The following is a 21,231-nucleotide window of genomic DNA, read 5'->3' as shown; positions in this document are numbered from 1 at the left end:
ACCTTCAACCTGGATGTAATGCGTCAGTCTTCAATGCAATTGCTCTTGCAGGAGCAAGCTGTCCAGGTATCCCAAAATGGGAATCCCTTGGGTTCTCAACAATCTCAAAACAGGAGTTAACACCCTTATATCACCCTGGGGGCTGTGGACAGGCCAAAGCATAATGCCACACATTGGTAGTTGCGATTCCCCACTGCATAGTGCAGAAATCATTTGTGAGGCGAGAAGACTGGGATGTGTAGGTAGGCATCCTTGATGTCAACAGACGCCATTTAGTCCCCCTGATGAGGTGAAGCAATCACTGACTGTGAAGACTCTTGATGTCTGGGATAGGCTGGACATCTCTGTTTGCATTGGGTATTGTGAAACAGGCTGGCATAAAAACCATGAGACCTCTACTTTACCTGCATCGCAAATGCAATGACCCTGCAGGGTTTTATCCAAATAGGAAATAGCGAGGTCACCAGCTGAAAAACCCAGAATTCTTTCTCCATGGAGACCCGCTGAGTAAACCATATTGGTGGCAAAACACCTTCTCTGGGTAAGCCTAATCAGTATACATCATTTCCTGCAAGTGAGGGTGCACTGGAAAGGACTTGGGAAGCAGCCATCACTTCAGATACTAGCACAAAACCGAGGCTTAGCTGACCTGGGAGAAGTAATGCCTGGGCTGGATTCCTGTCTTTTTTATGGCCAGTGATCACTAACCTGAAGGAGCCAGCATAACCCAAGCAGTAATGACTTAACTCAAGAAATTGCTCCTGTCTATGGATTCTCCTAGTTACTCATGGGGCCACTATACAATTCTAACAACTGGGAACTGCACATCCTGGCCCTATTTATTCCTCAACCAGTATATGTAGGTGCATGTATTAAATACTGAATAAAAATATCCTAATAATGGACTACTGTTAATTTTAATTAATTTTTTTTTATGTTTTCAGCTATAAGTTCATGACTGAATTAAACTGGATTTCAAGGCAATAAATGAATATTTTTGCCTAGGTTTATTTATTTTTAAGACAAGGCAGTTACAGAAAAATGTCTGTTGATCTGCCAGAAATGTGCTCAGTTCTTAAACGACTCCTCTTGGAGCATTTGTGTGGACTGAGTGGAGTCAGTCCTGCCCATTGTCTTTTGATAAAATATATATATATTGCAACGTACCAATCCTTAGATGTGGTTGCTGCAGTTTTATTTATTTTTTTTCATCTGGTAATTCTGACAGTAACAATTCTTGTCTTAGTGTGGCTACACTCATTCCCATGCTATCAACAAAGGAGCAATGAAGCCAACCTTGGATCTGACTAAATCAATTTTTTTTCTGCGCACTAACCAAAAATAAAACAGATAACAATGTTTTCAAAGGTTATATTGAACAGAGCAAAGGAAAACAAAAACGAAAAGTTCATTGCAGGGTTTACATACACTTTAAGCTAACAAAACAGAAATGAATGTAATTATACAAGGAGAAATAAAAACACAGTACTCACCTCACCTGTAGAATTTGGGCTAGCAAAGGCCTAAAGCTGAGCCGGTGGAAAATTGAAAACAATTTATATTGCACATCATTTTCGTTAACAGTTTGAAGGAGAAAAGACCCCATATTAGAAAAGAATGGGCAATGCACCCCAAGCAACTAGAAAGCAGCAGATGAGCACACCTTAAAGTGTAGAAATAGTATTCGAAAAACCCCTGCATTACATATCGTCAACAATACTCAAGACGTAATACCAAAAACATATTCCTTTTCATCGTATCAAATCAGTCACACAGAGGAGAAGCAAAACAAAAGAATTTCAGTGTGTTAATTGAAATGAAAGCTTTCTGAGCCAGAATTAGTAGAATGATTTTGACAGTGAAGGACTGGAGGCTGGAGTGAAGATGCTTTAACAAATAAAACATAACAAAAACTGTTCAGCTTTATTTTTGGTTCCAGAGGTCAATTTTTTGTTGTGTTGGGGAAGAAAATGGCTAAGAGAAAGTTCTACAAACTTACTGATTTTTTGTTTTCCTTTTTTTCTTTTACTGTAGCTTTATTCAGTAGGGAATGGCATGTTGCCTACAGGACAGAGATGAGCACAAACAAGTCACAGCACCAACTACACAAAGCAAAATAAATAAAAAATTAAATAAAAACAAAAACACAATGAGGTCTCTCACAAAGTTTTACTGAGCAGAATGTAACACACAGTAATGAAAAAAAGTCATGTTTTGGTTGATTTTCAAATTACAAAAGGATGCTATTACACAATTGCACTCAATTCTACTATTTCTGGTAATGCTCTTTTTCATGTCAACAAACCAAAATTCAGGTGTCTTGCTTTCAGATGGTTTACCTTGAAATAAACAAATTTACCCCACAACCATAGCCTGGGTGATAAATAATTTTGCTCTTAAAAATTGTGGTATTATGTTTCAGCAACCTCCCATAATATATTAAATTATAACAGGTGTAAAAAATACCCGAATTGCAACATAAAGAGCCCTGCCAGTAGAAATGTTGCCAGTTAAACTTTTGTTGGTGCTATCTAAAAATATACAAGGATAGGTATAATAATCTTGCTGAAATTGCAAAGACAATATTCCTAAATTTTTTGTAACCCCTTCACACCTAAGGGTAAAACAAATCTTAACGCCTAAGCCCAATCTTGCAACTTTGACATGTGTTAACAAAACCATACATATCATCACAACTACTGTGTACATCCAAGTGGATTACACCACGTTTTTTTTCATTTGGTGGTAAAATGGTAATGGATATGTCCTGATGTTTTTAATTTTTTTTATCATCAAAAGAAAACTGGCCCAAAATAGCAAAAAAAAAATCTTTATTTTAAATTTAGCTGTGTGTTACAACCAAAACCTACCACAAAAGAACAACCCAAAATAAATTTTCCAGCTCTTGATGATCGCAGCGATACTATGTGTATGTTATTTGTTGTTTGTACCCACAGTACAGCCCAGAAATAGTGCAAATTTTTTTTTGCTGTTTTTTTTTTTTAACCTAAAAACACACTGACACTGATAACAATTTATAAAAAAAAAAAAAAAATCCTGACCTTTGACCCTGACCCAAACACTAACCCTGGCACTGAAGTAGATCAAACCTTGATTTAGATATTTAATATTTAACAAAGTTTTTTGTTTTTTTTACCTCAATGCAAGTAGAGAGAGCGATACAATGTATCTCTCTCCTCCATTCATAAAGAAAAAAAAAAACACAAGGGGGGGGGGGGGCTATACAGTGACTGATCACTGTGATAGCCTATCAGAGGCTATCACAGCGATCATGTGACACAGAATCGGGAGTCCCAGGTCCCGATCGTTAGAATAGGACCCCGGGCTCTCAGTGACACCCCTGTCTTTTTGCTGGGAGCTCGCTGTGCGTCGTACTCCCAGCACAGACAGTTACGCAAATATGTGGCCCCACGGAAATAAGCACAGTTCTGTGAGGCTGCATATTTGTGTTACATTGGCACCAAGGGGTTAACACCTCAACCTAACCTTTAATTTGCAGCCCACTATCATGTATTGCAGGTTTAGTTTTACAGTAAATCCTGGGTTTTGTGGAAGTTTTTTTTTTATTTACTGATGACTTAACATGTCTCGTTACACAAGAGTGGCATTGCCAACTACAGCACTCAAGAGCAGTTGTAGCCATAAGACACAGGAGACCTGACATAAGTCTGTGGTTCAAAATACCTTTACAAAACAAGCTTGGGAAGCAAGCACTGGTAACTACTTGACCTCTGGAAGGTTTTACCCCTTTCAAGACCAGAGCATTTTTTTGCTATTCAGCACTGCGCTACTTTAACTGAAAATTGCTTAGTCATGCAACACTGTACCCAAATTAAATTTATATTTTTTTTTAACACACAGAGCTTTCTTTTAGTGGTATTTGATTCACTACTTTTTTATTTTTTATTATATAAAGAATAAAAGACCCCCAATTTTTTACTTTGTTATAAAAATTATCCAATAAAATAAAATTTCTTCATAAATTTTGGCCAAAATGTATTCTGCTACATGTATTTGGTAAAAACCAAAAGTGATCAAAATTTTGAATCGTACAGACACTACTTGTAATGGCAGTGATCAGCGCTTTATAGTGTTACTGTGATAGTGTGGCGGGCAATCTGGTGGTAACGGACACGGACGTTGTTAGTGACACTAACACAGTGATAGTAGTGTACACTATACTAATGACCCTGGCTGGGAAGGGGTTAATATAAAGGGGCAATGAAGGGGTTAGCTGTGTGCCTAACAACTGTAATGTGTGCTGCATTTACTCACATATCTGGCTGCTTTTTCTCTCTGCTTTTCAGGGAGAACAAACAGCCGGATTGCTGCTCTGTGTACACAGAGTTCTGTGTGTTTGCAAACACAGAACGCTGTGCTGTGATTGGCCACAACCAATTATCAGGTTTCAGCCAAAATCACTGGCTGAAACTTTCTGATAAACTCGTGCTGTGTTCAAAAACCAGGATGTTCACTGCAACATACGTAAATCTACTGCAGGCAGGCAGCAAGTGGTTGAGATTTTTCCTCTGCCTCCTTACCACCTGCTAGAAATTCTCATTATTTAAAGAGATCAATAATGCAAGTTGAAATTTACACATAGGGGTGACCCATCTTTTATTCATCTGAGCTTTCAATCAAAGTAAGTCTTAAAATGGTTTTAAACCCCTTAAATGAAAAGTAAAGCATAACCTTCTATAGTGTACATTTCCTTGACCCAAAGCACCTCATATGATTTTTGTCTGCTCTGTCATACTTTTGCTATCTGCATGAGTCACTTCTGATGGTCTACATTGACACCAAGTAATCCCAGGAGAAGGCCTGCCACCCTCCCTCCAGCACATAGCAAGTGATTAACAGACTCAGCAGTGCATGTTTCCCTATGGACTGTGTTGAGGGGAGTGTGTCCATTCCCTCCACTCAGGTCTCAGATAACACTCAGCTCCCTGCTCTACAGTATGCAATGCAGTTTTTTTACATCAGATCCCTGACACCGACCTCTGGAATCATAGAAATGCTGTGCAAAATGTGTGCTTTAGGATACTGCAGATAAACAAGTACTACTTATGTAGTAGGAGGATTTCGTTCATCTCAGTTTATCACTGGAGGGCAAATCACTTCACTGGGTATATGTAGGGGTTTACAACCACTTTAAAAGCAGGATGTTTTGACCTAAAACAGTTACAGTTTCCAGCCAGCACTCATCACTCCTGAGAAACCAATCAGCCTAGCTATTCAAACCAGTTTTACCTACAGTAATAATCATGCCTTTCCCCAAGCTTGGTGTAAAATAACTGCTTTATTAAATGGAGGAACATTATGCATATACACAGCTTGCATTTGAGTCCCTTCACAGATGCTTCTGACTTGAATTTGAACTGCTACGCTACAATAAACAGCTTCTGCACTCTCAATCTGTTCAGTTGTCAGCATTCTTTACCATAGGTAAAATGTCAGTACATAAGTAGACACTACCACCAACACAGCTAGCACTGTTGAGGACATTTGGCAGTTTAAAGCATCTAGTGCTAACAAGATTCTTCATTTTTGGTTTTAGTGTTACTTTATTTAAAAAGAAAGGTTAAATGCACACCAATAAAGATATCCACACCAATTAAGATCTCCAAAAATCAGCCAATAGTCTACAGTGAAGTATAAGATGCAGAGCCTCTGTTTTCAGTGGCTTACAATCAAGGAGGCATGGACATTAAATGATATAACTGTTTGCAATATAAATAATAATAAATTATGCCAAATTCACCAAAATCCTTGATTAGAGAAAAAAACGAAATTTTATGCATAAGAAAAAGATGCATACTTGTGCCAATTTTCATAAAACAGTAAATATTGAATTTGGAAGTAAACCAGGAAAATAAGAAACAGATCATATAATTTTCAATACCTAATTACTAGACCAAAATGCTATAACCTAAAAAAAATACAATCGCTACTAATTGCTTTAAACAGGCTTTTTACTGGCTGCACTCAGTGTTAGCTCAAACTAATTGAGTATAAATTACAGGAAGGATGACACTGTGGCATAGACAATTCATGTAAAATTCATCACAAAAGAACCAGTATATATTCCCATGTTGTCTCTTTGGAAGTCTGATTTTCTGAATGGTCAGCAAAACTAAGGCTTCAGCTAACTCCTGGGAACAGGATCGTATATCAATGAAATGTGGAAAAGGAAACCACATTGCTTTCAACACAGGCAGTTCTATGCTAGGATTTAAAGGCTAAGTTCAGCTTTGAAAAAAAAATAGTGCTTAAATGTTTTGCAGATAAAAAAAAAAAAAGTGTATTTATTCTTCTTTTACACAGGAGCCTGCAAAGAATTGTACCCACGATCAGTGTATCAGTGTATTCCAACAGAAAATGAGGGGAAATCTTACTTCAGGGTTGCCTTGTCCACGCTGTCCAAAACTAAACAGTATTTCTGCACTAAATTTTGTTTCTTGAAATTCATTAAGAGACACAAGATTAGTCAATTATAAATAAGATTCCACTGCAACCTTCAAGAAGAATTGACACAGGCAAACAAAAAGCATTGGTCAGCCAGGTATAATCCTTCTCACTCCCATTATGATTTAGTTTTGTTGAAAAGCATTATTAGGAGTAGATCATACACAGAAGAGTTGGACCTGCATCCCTTAGTTAAATTCGAGAATTCGATTTTTCGGGAATTAAAGCCCCCCTTCAGAGTTAAGTTACAACATACTAGTATGCACTGGCGCTGCCATCTTCACCTGGTTTCCCTTATGGGTTCATAGGCTTCAGTTGTTTGAGTGCCCGAGGCAGCGACGGTGCCACTCCCGTGCATGCGCACAGGAGCCTCAGCAGTGATCTGCATTTCACGGCATATGGTATGCCCTGACTACAGAGCATCACTGCGCATGCCTGGGTGACATCATCGGCTGTTGTCGATGTGAAAATCTCCTAAACGGTACAAGTTTCATTGTACCTACGGAAAAGCCTGATTTGTAAACTTACCTGAAGGTAAAATTTAAAAAACAGACTTTACTGGCACATTAAAAAGTCCCGTTTTCCAGATCAGTAGCAATTCATAAACAGGGACATCCAAAGGCAGTCCAAATGAGGGGGAAAGGGGGGCAGAGCGTGAGCTTGTTCAAACCACTTGAAATGCACGCTGTTTATACAGTATATGGCCTATGCATGGCAAGTGGCGTTTAGGAGATACTCACCATTTTTGCAACCGGTGACGTCATACAAGCTGCAGTCTGAAGGGGCAGCATAGATTGTGTGCTGTCCCTTCAAACTGTTGTGCCATAAATGTGGCTGCCGTACGCATGCGCAAGGGTGATGTCATAGAGGCTCAACCAATCAAATGGCTGGAACCTGCAAACCCAAAAGGAAGACCAGGGGATAATGGAAGGCAAGTCTTTCATTATATGCTAGAAGGGTAACAATTTTTTTCGTCTTCTGTATATTTTTGTCTATGAATCCATAAGCCAGAGAAGTAGATGGACAGGCATGGACAACATTAAAACCAACTTAAGTCATAGGGATGCAACGAAATTTGATCGGCTGAAAATATCCCTATCGGCATTTTGAGCCGATACAGATGTTAAAAATGAGACCAGGTCGCAATGAGGGGTGGACTATTTGGCCTGGGGGGTTGGGGGGTGGAGAAAGGCAGGAGGAGGTAGTAAATTGTGTATACAGTGAGGGAGAAATGTAAACAGTGAGGCTTCTTCACTTGCCACAGATAAAGGTCATTGCCGGTTTTTAAATGCAATTGCCGCCTTTTTTTTCCCTTCACTTTATAGCTCCCAAAAGGAGCTGACATTCGCCCTGCTGCTAAATGAAAGAAAAGGGCAGGGTGTCACCCAGTGACTCTGCCCCTTTGTTTACTTTAGTGGCGGGGTGAATGACAGCTCTTTCTCAGAGCTATCAAGTGAAGGAAAAAAAAAAAGGCGACAATTGCATTTAAAAACCGGCAATGACATTTAGCAGTGGCAAGTGAGGAAGCCTGTCTGTATACACTGCTCCTCTCCTACCCCCCTACTTGCACACACTGCCCCCCACCCTCCTCTTTACAAAGAGGACCTATCACTTGTATGCTATCACATAGGGGACTATTGGTCCCCTATCTGATAGCAATAAAATCAAAAGTTAAAAACATTTATACAAATACACATTAAAAAGTAAAAAAAAAAAAAAAAAATCCCTCCAAAGAATTTCGAGCCTCCCCACCCCAACAAACGCAGACATTTTGGTTTTCAGCATCCACAATTTTCAGTTTCGGCACCAGAATTTTAATTTCGTTGCACCACTAATAAGTAGTATTCCGTCACCGCTCTACAAAAAATATATAAATAAATAGGATATAGAAGGTAGAACCTGATGGGCTGTATCCTTTCTCTGCTTTACCAGAAACAAGATACTGTATATATATTTGGTAGAGGTTGGGCTTTGGGGTTAGCGGATTATATGTACACAAATTTAACTCTGTGCTTTACACAGATGACATGATGAAAACATAATTTTCCTTAAACACACAAGCATTGTCACCCTACTTATTACTTTGTAATTATTAATCCAGAAATACAAGAACTGCAATTTCTAACCTGAATATTTGAGTTGCCTGATTATTGCTTACCTCAATACTTATTGAGTCATTAACCGGAAGCAAGCATGCAGCGAGCCAAAGCAGAATAAAGTCACAACTCCTTACCTGCATACTTAGTCTGGCTCAATGAATAGGGCTTCTTTTAACATTTGTTTACACTTGCCACAAATATCCCTGATGTACATTCTGTGCCCCTACAGCTTTATAATGTATACAAGTTATACATTGTACAGAAGTAAACCCAGGGATCAAGTAGATCATAAAAACACAGCCCGTGGAATCATCACCCAAAATGGTATTTAGAATTTAAAGACAAAGCAGAAATGTTTTTGTTAACCTGAAATAGAATGCCATTATGACCCATTAGGAAACAGAAGAGGGGTACTCCTTGAAGACATTCACTTATTCATAATTATGGAGATTGGGTTTTAAAAAAACCAAAACATTCTTCAGTTCCTACAGTAGTGGTGACATCACGTTCTCCTTGTCTAGAAAACACACTGGATTCATTCAGATAATGCAAATCATTCTCGAAATGGCACCCATGTTGAGCAGCTGGCCTTCTGTGTTTACAATTTATCAGGCCAGCCATGCAGCATGGGACCTGGAAGAAAGTGGAGATCACTAGATAACAGTGTCTAATTCAGTAATTACCAGTTTCCAGGGGCATCCAAAATGGACCAACATAACTGTAAAAATATACCATACCTGGAATTCCTATTTAAACAACATGAAAGATAAACATTTACCATGATAAATCTAAAGCACTTATACAAGGAAACCACTAGAAATGAAGCTGTGCTTGATCAGCACAGAAAAGGCATAGGAGAGCACTGTAGGACTGAATGAATGTAATGAGCAAAGTTCCTTCAAAAATCTGCTTTATGGCTCAGCCTCATTCAGCGTGAAGAGCCATTTATCTTTTTGTACTAGCAGTGAGCTGTATGAAATCAGCATGTATAAGTGAATGGATATTTATAGACTACAGGAACTCACCAACACAGCTAAGTTTCACAAGCATGGAAAGACAGAGGCGCAGGGTCTGCGTCGAGCGCCTTGCAGACATTTTATAAAGATTGGTGATCGGTAAATGCTTCATTAATAAAAGGATACAACAAAAATACTCAACACTTAAAGCCAAAATTTGCTAAACAACTGCAGGGTGCAGGTAAAACTGTTCAGAGCCTTGCACAGTTTTAAATGACCTTACCAAAAATTAGCTGTAAAATTAGGCATAATTGTCATCTTTTCTAACATTTGACATTCAAAATTAAGAAAAAAGAAAAAAAAAATGTGAACACCTTATTTACAGGAAACCTAAGCAATTATCATGTAGATCAATGTGGAAAAGAAAGAAATGTCGCCATGAAGATTGTGGGTCTAATTATGGTGAACAGACAGTGCAGTCTGGGTATCAGTTTCACATTATGCCAAGGATAAAACAAGGACATGTGCAAAAGCTTCTAATCAGATTCTACAAAAATTGTTCCAGCTAGTGGCCTGATTCTTACAGATATGAACATTAAATACATTTCCAGATTTATACTTATATGCACACAGTATATATACAGTAAATTCCAGTATTCGTTTATCAGTTCTGTCCATGCTTGTGCTTTACAAGAATCTTTAGGTGTAAACAGTAGTAGAAATAAATCTGCTTTCTGTGTCTACAAAACAAAGTAGGATGCTCCAACTAAGAAGAATTCCATGGCCTACACAAAACAAAGTAACAGGTCTCTTTTCCTGAGATGTAATGAAGCTCTGCCCCCACAGCCATGTCCTTCATTCACAGCGATCTGTGAATGAGAGAACTACAAGTGCTGTCTACAGCAGACGGTTTGTAGTTCTCAATGAACTGCAGAAGCACTGATGAGTGTGCTTGTAGTTCATACATAAGCCCTGTAGCTTTCAAACTAACAACTCGTACAGAGGCAAGGGCTGAAAGCTGTAGGGCTTGTATGCAGGAGCCTGACATTGAACCAATGATCCATTGTGGTTTATGCTACAGGGACACACTAATCAGGATATCATTACAATAGCTCTAAGATATACTACTTTACTGCTTGTAATATATTTGAATTTGCTGTTATTTTAGTTTAAAATCAAATATAGCAGAAGGAATAAGGTAGTATTACCAAAAGATTTTGTAATAGTATTGTAGTAGCATAAACCAGAATATATTCAGTTAAGGGCAAGTCTGCCATATGACATTTCTTGAAACAAACTTGGCTTAAGCTGGCCACACCACCCCTATCAGAGGCGGATACAGAATAAGAACAAGCTATATTAGGTCTATGCTGTGAACAGAATCACGCCCCTTTGTTACATCCGGGTGTAGGGTAAAGAATTTCAAGGTTGTAGCTTAATGGACTACTGGTCTACTATCCATATGACAAATTCAGCCTGAACCATAGCGCATCCTTAATAGAAAAGTGCTTGCTACAGGTCTTTAAACTGGCAAGTGGATGCAATATGTGTGCAAATATATATTCATGTCCCACTTGCTGCACCTACTCTATTGAACATCATTCAGTGAAGTTCTCCTTCAAAGAGTTTATGGTTATTCTAGAGTTTAAAAAAAAAATCAAATGCAACAGTAACATCATAAGAGAAAATGTCAGGGTGCTGAAACGTAAGTGAAAAAACACTACAGGTAAATTATTCACACAAAGAAAAAGGAGTTAGTGTCAGTAACTGCTTCTTGTAAAATATAGCTCTCCTAGATTGTAAGCTCTGAGGAGCAGGGCCCTCCTAACCCTCTTGTATTGAACTGTATTGTTACTGTACTGTCTCCCGTTATATTGTAAAGCGCTGAGCAAACTGTTGGCGCCATATAAATCCTGTATAATAATAATATAGCAGCTATATACTGTTCAGCATACCTGGTACAGACAATGGCACACACTTCGCAGCTGAGTAGGGAATTCGTGGGTGGAGCTTATAATGGCATGAAAGAACTTCTCTGTCATCTGCAGTAGACACCGCTGGTTCTCTTCAAGGCTTTCAACTCCATCCAACCTTGAAAGACATAATTACAAACCCAACAGAGAGAAACCAATCCACGTTAAATCGGTTGAAAGTGCAATTAATATAATTGAAAATATTTGAAAAGTAAAGCTATGAAAAAATGGAAACAAAAGTTTAGTATGAAGGTAGAAACCAGCAAGTCTCAGATATGTAAAGGTATAGGGTGATGATATTATAAAATTAATGTTAAAGGCACTAGATAGTATATACCTGCAATTTTTTATTTTTTTTTAATGAACATAGTTGCCAGTTTTCTTCCAAATACAAACGGGCTTCAAATGTTATAGTAAATGTAATGTTCTAATGTTTTGATTCTGTACACTTTATTATATACGGTGTTTAACCTGTCAAACTGTTAATGAGCAACGTTAAACTGTTTGGTGCTGATAAGATGAAATAAACACAAACCTTGAAGAGTCCACTTCAAAACTGACATGTTGCCATTCAGGAGATGTTATGATCAGTCTCAATAGTGGTTCCAAAAGTTTCTGAAGGTATGTGGCCCCATATACCTGTAAGCAATACAGCAAACCATTGAAACAAGACCAATTTTAAAAGGAAACTGTCAGAAACCAAAATGCCTGTATCAGAAATCTGATGGAAGCAGAGATTTCCAACTCCAATAAGCAGCCTTACTGCCCCAGAACTGGAATGTGGCCTTTAAGAGATGGTAACACAAGCAGGTAAAACATGCTAATCCCCCCCTCCCCCCCCCCCAAAAAAGGTGTTTTTCTGGAAATTATTCATTAGGCATGGCATTTTGAACATGTCTACAAAGCACCAACAGAAGGTTTATCTTTTATTATAGAACAAATGTTGCAAATTTATTATACAGTGTCTGAGTGGGCGCAAAATCATTTGTTTTTACGTTTAGGATGTGTTTTGGAGTGAGGAAGAGCTAAGGCATTTGTCAGGTTTTTACTGCTATCTGTGTGCCCTTTGAAGAGATTTCCCTCACATCTGATGGCGGCTTTAAAATAAATACCATGAAAGCATTTCAAATACAAATCTGATATAAAATTGCATTCAATACAAGGATCACACGATCTGCTTTGACTGGAAATACAAACCTTAAAACAAAATGTCATGATTTTACTAGCCAAGCTGTTTCCTCTGAAAAGTGTCTGCATGGAGTCTGCTAGCTCAACTTCCTTGGAAAACATGTTCCACAGAAGCTGATACAGTAGATGTCGGGAATCAAAGAGCGTCACAAGGACTCGTGCAAGCTCGTCCTAAGCAGAAGAATAAATAAAATCTAGTCACTGAGGATTTCAAGTAAAAAAAAACTTCACACATACAAAAACATAATGGAAAACATTAAACAGGAGAAAATTTCACTTGTGCATTGATTCAAAAATCAAACTTGTTACACAGAAAATGAAATTAAGCTTGCAGTGGAGGTATGATTATTCTGGAGGATGGCAAGTGGGACATGGTTAACAAAACAAATCTGACATGCCATGGTGTGTGAAGTGGACAGCCTCTGCAAAGTCCATGAGGGAATACTTACAATCAGCTTTGTTACACTCTACACTGTTAATTCCTGTGTGGCAGCTACATCAATGACTGATAGCATACCTCTGCCACATTAGTCATCTTGTACAGGTTTTTGTCCTCACTACTAAGAAGCTCCAATAACACCAATTATGAGTACACAGTGATGTTGCTTTTGCACTACATATGTTGTATTTCTTTCCATAGTTTGATTTTAAAAAGCTGTGCATCCTTATAAAGTTGACTATTAAATCTTTCAAATGCAAAAAATTTAATGTTATATTATAATGGTGCAACAAGCTAGAATATTTAAAGATACATAGAATAATTGTAATGTAATTAAAACACCATTTGGTTGCTCCATTACACATGAAAATCAATATAACTGACCCACTGTGAGCAAGGAACCACATTGGCTAGAGCCATGGCAATAGGCAATTCCCCTTGATCTCCCATCATGGTCACTAATTCCACCAGTCTTTCGAAGCGATCAGCTAGAACTGTCTCAGCTAATGTGTCAAACTCTGTTCCCTGCTGCAGAATTTTTGTAAGGACTTCCATAAATGTAGCTCTTGTCTGCAGGTCCTTATGGTAGCCAAGACCTAAGATCAAAACATGCAGCAATCAAAATGTGCATCTAATATGATACCTTTATGCTAATGGATATACAAGTCAACCATGGCTACTCACCTATTGAGTGCATAAGGCCACTATCCACATTGGCATTCAGAAGATTAGACATAGCTAAAACTGTACAGTGCCTTAAGGAAGCTAAGCGACGAGACATGCCTCTCTTCCTGCCACCTGTCTGTGTGCCATCATCTTCAACCTCACTGCAATCATTTAGCAGGTTCATGAACAGTGTGAAATACCTAAACAAGAGAAATCAAGATGTGCAAGTCAAACATATAATCAACCTTTAACCACTTGCCCTCCAGAGGATTTACCCCCCTTCCTGACCAGGCCATATTTTGCATTATGGCTCTGTTTACTTTAACTGACAATTGCGCAGTCATGCAACGCTGCACCCAAATGAAATTTATGTCCTTTTTTCCCCCCCACAAATAGAGTTTTCTTTTGGTGGTATTTGATCGCTTGTGTGTTTTTACTTTTTGCACTGTATAAAAAAAAAAGACCGACAATTTTGAGAAAAAAAACACAAATTTTTTTTAAACATGTCCAGTAAAAAATTAAAAAAAAAAAAAAAATCAAATTTCATCATAAATTTAGGCCAAAATGTATTCTGCTACATGTCTTTGCTAAAAAAAAAAAAACTCAATACGTGTAAATTAATTGGTTTACGTGAAAGTTATAGTGTTACAAATGGCGGTATATATACTGGAATATTTTTTTTTTACAAAAACAGTTCTCTCCCCCCCCCTCCCCGTTGGAGATGCTCGGCAATCACTGGGTGTTGGTGAATAATCACCGGCCGGGACCCAGTGATTGATAGCCGAGGCTGCGCACCCCCCATACCTGGAACTGCAAAATCATGTGTGTGTGTGTATATGTATATATGTATATATATATATATATATATACATATACACACATATATATATATATATATATATATATATATATATATATATATATATATATATATATATATATATATACACACACACATGATTTTGCGCACCCATGCCGCCCTGTAGCAGTACTTCTGCTATAGGGCGGACGGGAAGCGGTTATATCAGACTGACCAGGTTGGTTTAGGCCTCTTATCTGACCGATGTGTGTGTAATACTTAATAAATAGTTACCATCAAGAATTTACCATAAAGGTTATTTTTTTAGCTTTTTTCTTAAATAAATCAAGATAGCTATCTTACAAGAAAAATCAGTCCTCAACTACCTGGAAATCATGTTCGCTTTCCTGGTTCGGCAGCATTTGCCCAATCAAAATGTCCTAATGACCCCCCACGAAAAAACTGCTTTATAATTTTCGGGTTCTCCCGATACCTGTCCAGGCACACATCCTTAGAAATGAGAAATGCTAAAGTTTATTTGACGCCATTGCAGAGGTCTTGCGGCCCACATATTATATTGTCATAAAATAAAATGTAGTCTTATTTAGGTATTATGCACTGCTCTCCCATCCCGATTTCAATATGGAACCCTCCTAACCCTCGGCCCTCTATCATTGACCCCACTTTACAGATTCATTCAAGTACCGTACTCTAATGAGCTGATTTCGACTCACCTCCATCTTTCAGGTGTTTTAAATAACCTTATGTGTCCCCCCGGCATCACAAAGCCCTTCAGCTTTTGACTGGTGGTCTGCTAGAGGATCTTTTTTTCCTTAGACAAGTCCTTTACATATTAAATTCAGAAAACTTAAAACTTCTTACCATCTCCTATTGTACACACACATTCCCAAAATCATCATAATCAGCCTTGCCGTTTCAAAAGTAGATGGAAAAACTTGCCACTTTTGAGAGGTGTGATCTCTCTTGCACACGGCCCAGCTCTCTACCACAATATACTCTTAACTGGGAACACGATATAGGTAAAGCACTTGATTAGTCCGCCTGGAACAAAATCTGTCCAGCTGCAGCCACATGCTCCACTAATATTCTGGCCCAGGAAAATGTCCACAAAATAGTATTACTCCAAAGCAAATAGCTTCACACCATCAGTTTCACCTAAATGAAACAAGTGCAATCCCCTCACTACACAATCAATCCCTGATTTCTGTTTAAATCCTGCTGACCTGAGGAAGAAGTTGCTTCCATGAGTTACTAGACAGAGCACTGTGCAAGACCAGAGTTGAACTCTTAAAGCTGAATCAGCAACCTATCTACTGTCTTGTGCAGCGTAACCATTGACATTTGACACTGCCATTTCCGCACTAACTGCAAGCTAGACTGGGAAAGGGCCTTAGCCTCATGTCTTCTCAAATGTTTAAAGGTAAATACATTTAAAAATCATCTGGCAATTTTCTCAGTATGATCCCACAAAAAATATATACAGAATGCATTTTAAAATACTATTCCCTTATATGGTTCCGCTTATTTTGAGACTCGCTTTGAAGAACTTAAGATGAGCTACAAATATTGTGATTTATATGAATGCAACAGGGTTTACTGTTAATTTCAACTGGGTTTTCACATTTTATGTTCTAATGAAACTTAAAGAACAGTTGTTTGCAAGCTGGGCCACAGTCTGTGCCAACTTTCACTAAACCCAGTGGAGTCAGGGGAAGGAAAGTAGATGCCAAATGCAGCTTGAATGGATACATTGCTCTTGTTCAAATGTAAGGACCACAGCACAAGACTATTTTATACACTGCTGTCCCTTCTATGCTCCACCAACCTTTTGAGAGGAACAAATTTAGAGTGATTGTAAAGACTTTTTTTTATAATAACAAATTGATACTTTTCTGCTCTTTGTAATGCAATTGCAATTGGTGCTCCTGGCTCCTCCTCTTCTTGGTGTGCCCTCATAGCAAGCTACTTGTTATGGGGACACACCTGTAGGCTCGCTGCCAAGCCACAATGCCTGCTTCCATAGACACAGTGTGGCTTGGACCTGCTGCCCTGCTCCTTCGTCCTAGGATTTGATTGACAGCAGCAGGAGCCAACAGCCGCTGCCTCAGTAAAGCATGTGAGAATATACAGCCGCTACAGACAGGCACATCGCTGAATTGAGTGAGGACTGAGGTAAGTATAAGTGGGGGTTGAGCGGGCATACTGCTACCTACATTTTTTTAACCTTAAAGCATGAAATGCATTAGGGGTAAAAAATGTTTAGGATTTAGAATCACAAAGTGCAAAAAACAAAAAGCCTTCCACTAGACCATTGTGAAGCACAATACAGTGTTTGCAAAAAAGAAAGCTTTGGCCACTATCCTAAAATGAGCAATAAGCACAGTGAGACATGTAGATACTAGCTGAAAACTATGTATAACTGTATGTATATATATATATATATATATATATATATATATATATATATACACATAAATACATACATACACACACACTGCAAGGATTTTAGCCAACATGTTGGCCAATTAAAAAAAAATGCTATACTAGAGATTAATTTCGTACCTTTACTAAGAGAAATGCATAGGTGGCCACTGCTAACTTTTCTTACTAAATATCTTAGTTGTCCTCTAGGTTGAGCTAATTGCTGCAATCACTTCTGAGTTACTCAAACAGAACAATAATGCAATAAAAGGGTTCCCTAATCTTACTTGCTTTAAACTTGGTCAAAACCCAAAAATATCAAGTATTGAAGCTGTTAAATCTCAGCATGACAGCCAGAAAGTAATTGTATTAGCATGAAAGCTAAGAAAGAAAACTTTTCAGGCTACAGGTCAGGAAAGCAAGCTATTTTTTATTCCTAGCACAGGTGCTGTTTAAACTGATGCAAATGCTTCTATGTGCTTTGTAAAATGCTTGCAAATAGGAATGCTCTGTTGTGAGTAAAAGCATGTACCTACTTGAGAAATAATTGGGATTTTGCTTCCATCAACTCAACACCATCTCCTTCTTCAGGTTGAAGAGGTAGGCCAGCAAGAAGAGATACCACTGCTTCCATACTTGCTTGATCCAAATCTCTGCAGGAATACAAAGGGAAAGAAATCACATTATCCAACACTAACTTGCACAGGGCCACATGAGCCGATTCAGCATAACTGCAGTCGTATTTTCTCTGCCCATGTACAGCGTACAGCCTGTCATTAATATGCATGGTTGTGAGCCACTGTTTGCGTGTATATAGTGGTGCTATCAAACAAGAGTACAGCATACAAGCTTTTGAAAAAATTAAACATTTTCTATTTTTTGCAAACATTCGTATATGTGAGAAGAGCATCACACAGCCATTGATGTTAATGACGTTGCACCTTGGTGGAGGAAATACTGCTGCCATTATGCTGAACAGGCTCAGTGGGCCTTGTGCAAGAACCCTTAAAGATTGTCTCAACATTGTCCTGGAATAGCAGAAGCATTGAATACCTTGTGAGGCATTTTACATCCTCATCGGCAGCTTGGTTAGATGTTCCCATTACCCAGTCAGTCAAATACTCGACCATCTTGTTTCTAAAAATAAGATAAAATGTTACCTACTGTACAGCTTTTTATGAACAAAGGTAGTTTAAAGGAAAAAAAAAACAAGTGAATCAAACTAAAATAATTCAGTTACCTCATTTATCTAACTATCTCAAACAACTATTGCTTTTGCTACCCATAAAAAATTGAAACACACTGCCATGCTGACTTGTTTTAGAGGTGCAGACTCATATCCTGATCCTGGCTTTACTGCTTACAGCAGAATGTCACCTAGAAAGGGAAGTTCCATTTTATCCCCTCCACTTTTGGAACTTTTTTTATGGAGCTGGGAACCTAAATTTGACAGGCACCCATTCCCAATTCTGCTGGTATCGCCTAGATTCCACCAAACATTCTCTTACACCCATACTGCCCCCCCTTCCTGGAAGACATCACAGGTTCCATACAGGCTGCAGGTCCATTCACAAAGCACAACACACGCAAGTGCAGTGGGGAGCTGGCTGTGACACAGACAGCTTCCCACTGTAACCATGCAGGTGCTAGCGACCTGAAGACTGGCAAAAAAATCGACCCAGGTGAGGACAGCGCTAGATCCCTGGACAGGTAAGTGTCCGATTGTTAAAAGACAGCAGAAAGCAGCTGGCTTTAATTTTTTCTTTTTTAAATGACTGAAGAAACTCTTTAAGGCCGCATGCACACTGCAGCTATTCTGAAAGCCTTTCTTCTGGCAGAAGAGAACAGAGTTAAAACTGCCTAAATCCATGAACACGTTTAGGTGCATCAAGCTTTTTGGCGTTCACGCATTCTATTGACCAGAATATTAATTTATTCTGGTCATTGAAATTAATGCTCAAGTACTAAAATTGTCTAGTATTTAGGAATGTTGAGTATTTTTCTTCTGCCCAAATGCTCCTCTCCGAAATACACAAGTGATGTTTTTTCCCTGGCTAAATACATATAAACACCTATGTTTCCATGGACACATAGGATAATACGGAGGGGCATTTAAAGGGGGGGGGGGGGGGGTTAAGTGGCGTTTTTGACACCCAGTGTGCATGAAGCCAAAGGTTTATTTATGGTTTTGTTAAGAATATATAAATATTTGAATGTCCTTAGCATGATCATAGTAAGGTGTAGTACCACATTAGAAAAAAAAATAAAATAAACCCGTGCCAATAAATACTCAATGACTTAATAAATTAATACTGCTGCTCATAGATGGAAGAGACATCAATTCAAAATATGACCAAACAGCAGCGCGTAAAAAAAAAAAAATATACATTTCATCAAGTGAAACAAATAAGTGAATATAAGTATATAGAAAATGTTAAAAATATATATAAACAAATAAAGTCCAAAAGTCCCAAATCAGTGGTGAAAAATGTGCTCCAATCAGAAGATAGTGCTCAAAAAAACTCTCCAAAGTGCCCACACCATCCGTGACTTCCAATCTGGCCCGCACTCACCAAATAGAATGGACTCTTAGCTGGTAGGGGTTAAGAGGCAAACAGGCTTAAAGGTGGGGTATATCCTCCACAGATGTATCCCACTCAGGAAATCCTTGCTTGACAGCCTCCAAACGAACAACCACAGATAGATAGCAATGCAAAGAGATAATAGAAACACTAATAGTGTGATACTGCATAAACTTTTAATAGTTAAAAACCGATGCCTATATTGCACTCGTATTTTAAAAACGGATATCAAGCCTTTTGAACATAAAACTCTCAAGCAGATAGCAGGTCACATCAACATTTTTCCATAGAAAGTGAACTGGCAGCAGTCTATGGAGATGTGCTCTCCGCTCCAACAAAATGGCTCTGGAGCGCCGCAACTAGCGCGCGCTCCACTCACCGTATGTGACATCACAAAGCCTCCGTCGGAACCGGAAATTGCGTCAACGCGTTTCGCCCCTCCTCCAGGGCGTTATCACAGATAAGTGCGCGGCACATAACAGATAACAACTAAGCCCAAAGTGAGGCAAAGCCTCGCATACTCACAAAGCCAAGCAGCTGGAGCGGACTACCAGGCAGAGGAGGTGACCAAATCTAAGTGGGTGCTTCAGGAGAAAAAGCAGGATGGTGGATCTTGTAGGCTGAATGAAAGAAATTCCCCTTGTCTGAGGGAAGCAATAACAGATCTCTTAGATTCCATCGAAAGTTTCGGTACACAAAAAAACAAAATCTATTTAGAGATTTTGGGACTGTAAACAGGTTTGAATATAAACCTCAAAATCGTTCTTCTGAAGGAACCAGTACAACCATCTTTTGTACTTTAAGTTGATACAAGGCAGTAATTAAATCTGCCTTACTTTGGTCTGAAGCTGGCAGATTGGAAGGTAAAAAAAGTGAGGAGAGGGAGATAAAAACTCAGTTTTGTACCCCTTTAAAATGACAGAATGGACTGAGAGGATCGAGACATCTTAAACCCAAAGTAGGACAAATGTCAACTAATTTACACCCACATGAGTGGTGGGACTCCTGCATCGTAAAGGAGGGCTACTGAGAAGGTTTGGTGGGCACATTGGGCCTGGGCTTGTGACGAAGGAAAGTGATAAAGACTTCGCTGTGATGCATGATTAGAACAGAATGACCCCTTTCTTTGAGTAGAGGTAGAAACTGTAGGAGACTTAGACATTTATTATGGAGTAGAAGCACCTTTCAGTCACTTACATTATGAATTTGTCAAGGGATTGACGAGAGACATTCACCATTAAATGAAATGTTTTATACAAGCATGCTTAGCAGACCAAGCTTTTAGCCACAAAATCCTGGGCATATGTGCAGAGAAAAGAAATTCTTGAGAGTTTGTGAAATGCAATCTCAAGAGCATGAACATAAAACAGTAGGGCTGAAGGAATCAGCTGGGTCTTCAAAACACCTATCAATAGAACGCTTAGGCCTCATGTACACTGCTGCTCCTAAACATGAGTTTAGGAGCTTGTGGTGTTTTTTTGCCAAAGCCCCTGAATTCGACTCAACAAAAGCGTATGTGTCCATGCACACATATAGGGGTTGATTTACTAAAGGTAAATATACTGTTGCTTTATATCCTTTCTTGGCTGTTACGGCATGCT

General features: G+C 38.7%; 1 protein-coding gene across 3 annotated transcripts in view; it reads right to left on the bottom strand.

Moving 5' to 3' along the window:
- Positions 1-21,231, bottom strand: part of NF1 (neurofibromin 1) — a 364,217-nt gene that overhangs the window by 168,215 nt on the left and 174,771 nt on the right. For 2 of the 3 annotated variants that reach the window (XM_089678513.1, XM_089678514.1), the window contains exons 23-29: positions 18,102-18,185; positions 17,585-17,701; positions 13,826-14,007; positions 13,526-13,737; positions 12,712-12,873; positions 12,050-12,153; positions 11,497-11,632 (exon numbers count right to left, since the gene is read on the bottom strand). In XM_089678513.1, coding sequence (XP_089534639.1) covers positions 11,497-11,632; positions 12,050-12,153; positions 12,712-12,873; positions 13,526-13,737; positions 13,826-14,007; positions 17,585-17,701; positions 18,102-18,185 — 997 coding nt within the window. Of the gene's footprint in view, positions 1-1,999; positions 2,063-11,496; positions 11,633-12,049; positions 12,154-12,711; positions 12,874-13,525; positions 13,738-13,825; positions 14,008-17,584; positions 17,702-18,101; positions 18,186-21,231 lie in introns of all 3 variants that reach the window. The other variant, XM_089678515.1, reaches the window with a different exon arrangement.

Source organism: Staurois parvus, unplaced genomic scaffold (genome assembly GCF_062004578.1).
Source record: "Staurois parvus isolate SC_StPar_1 unplaced genomic scaffold, SC_StPar_1.0 ptg000206l, whole genome shotgun sequence".
Lineage (NCBI taxonomy): Eukaryota > Metazoa > Chordata > Amphibia > Anura > Ranidae > Staurois > Staurois parvus.
Note: the sequence above shows the minus strand (reverse complement) of the source record. Positions and strands in the feature narration are given on the sequence as shown.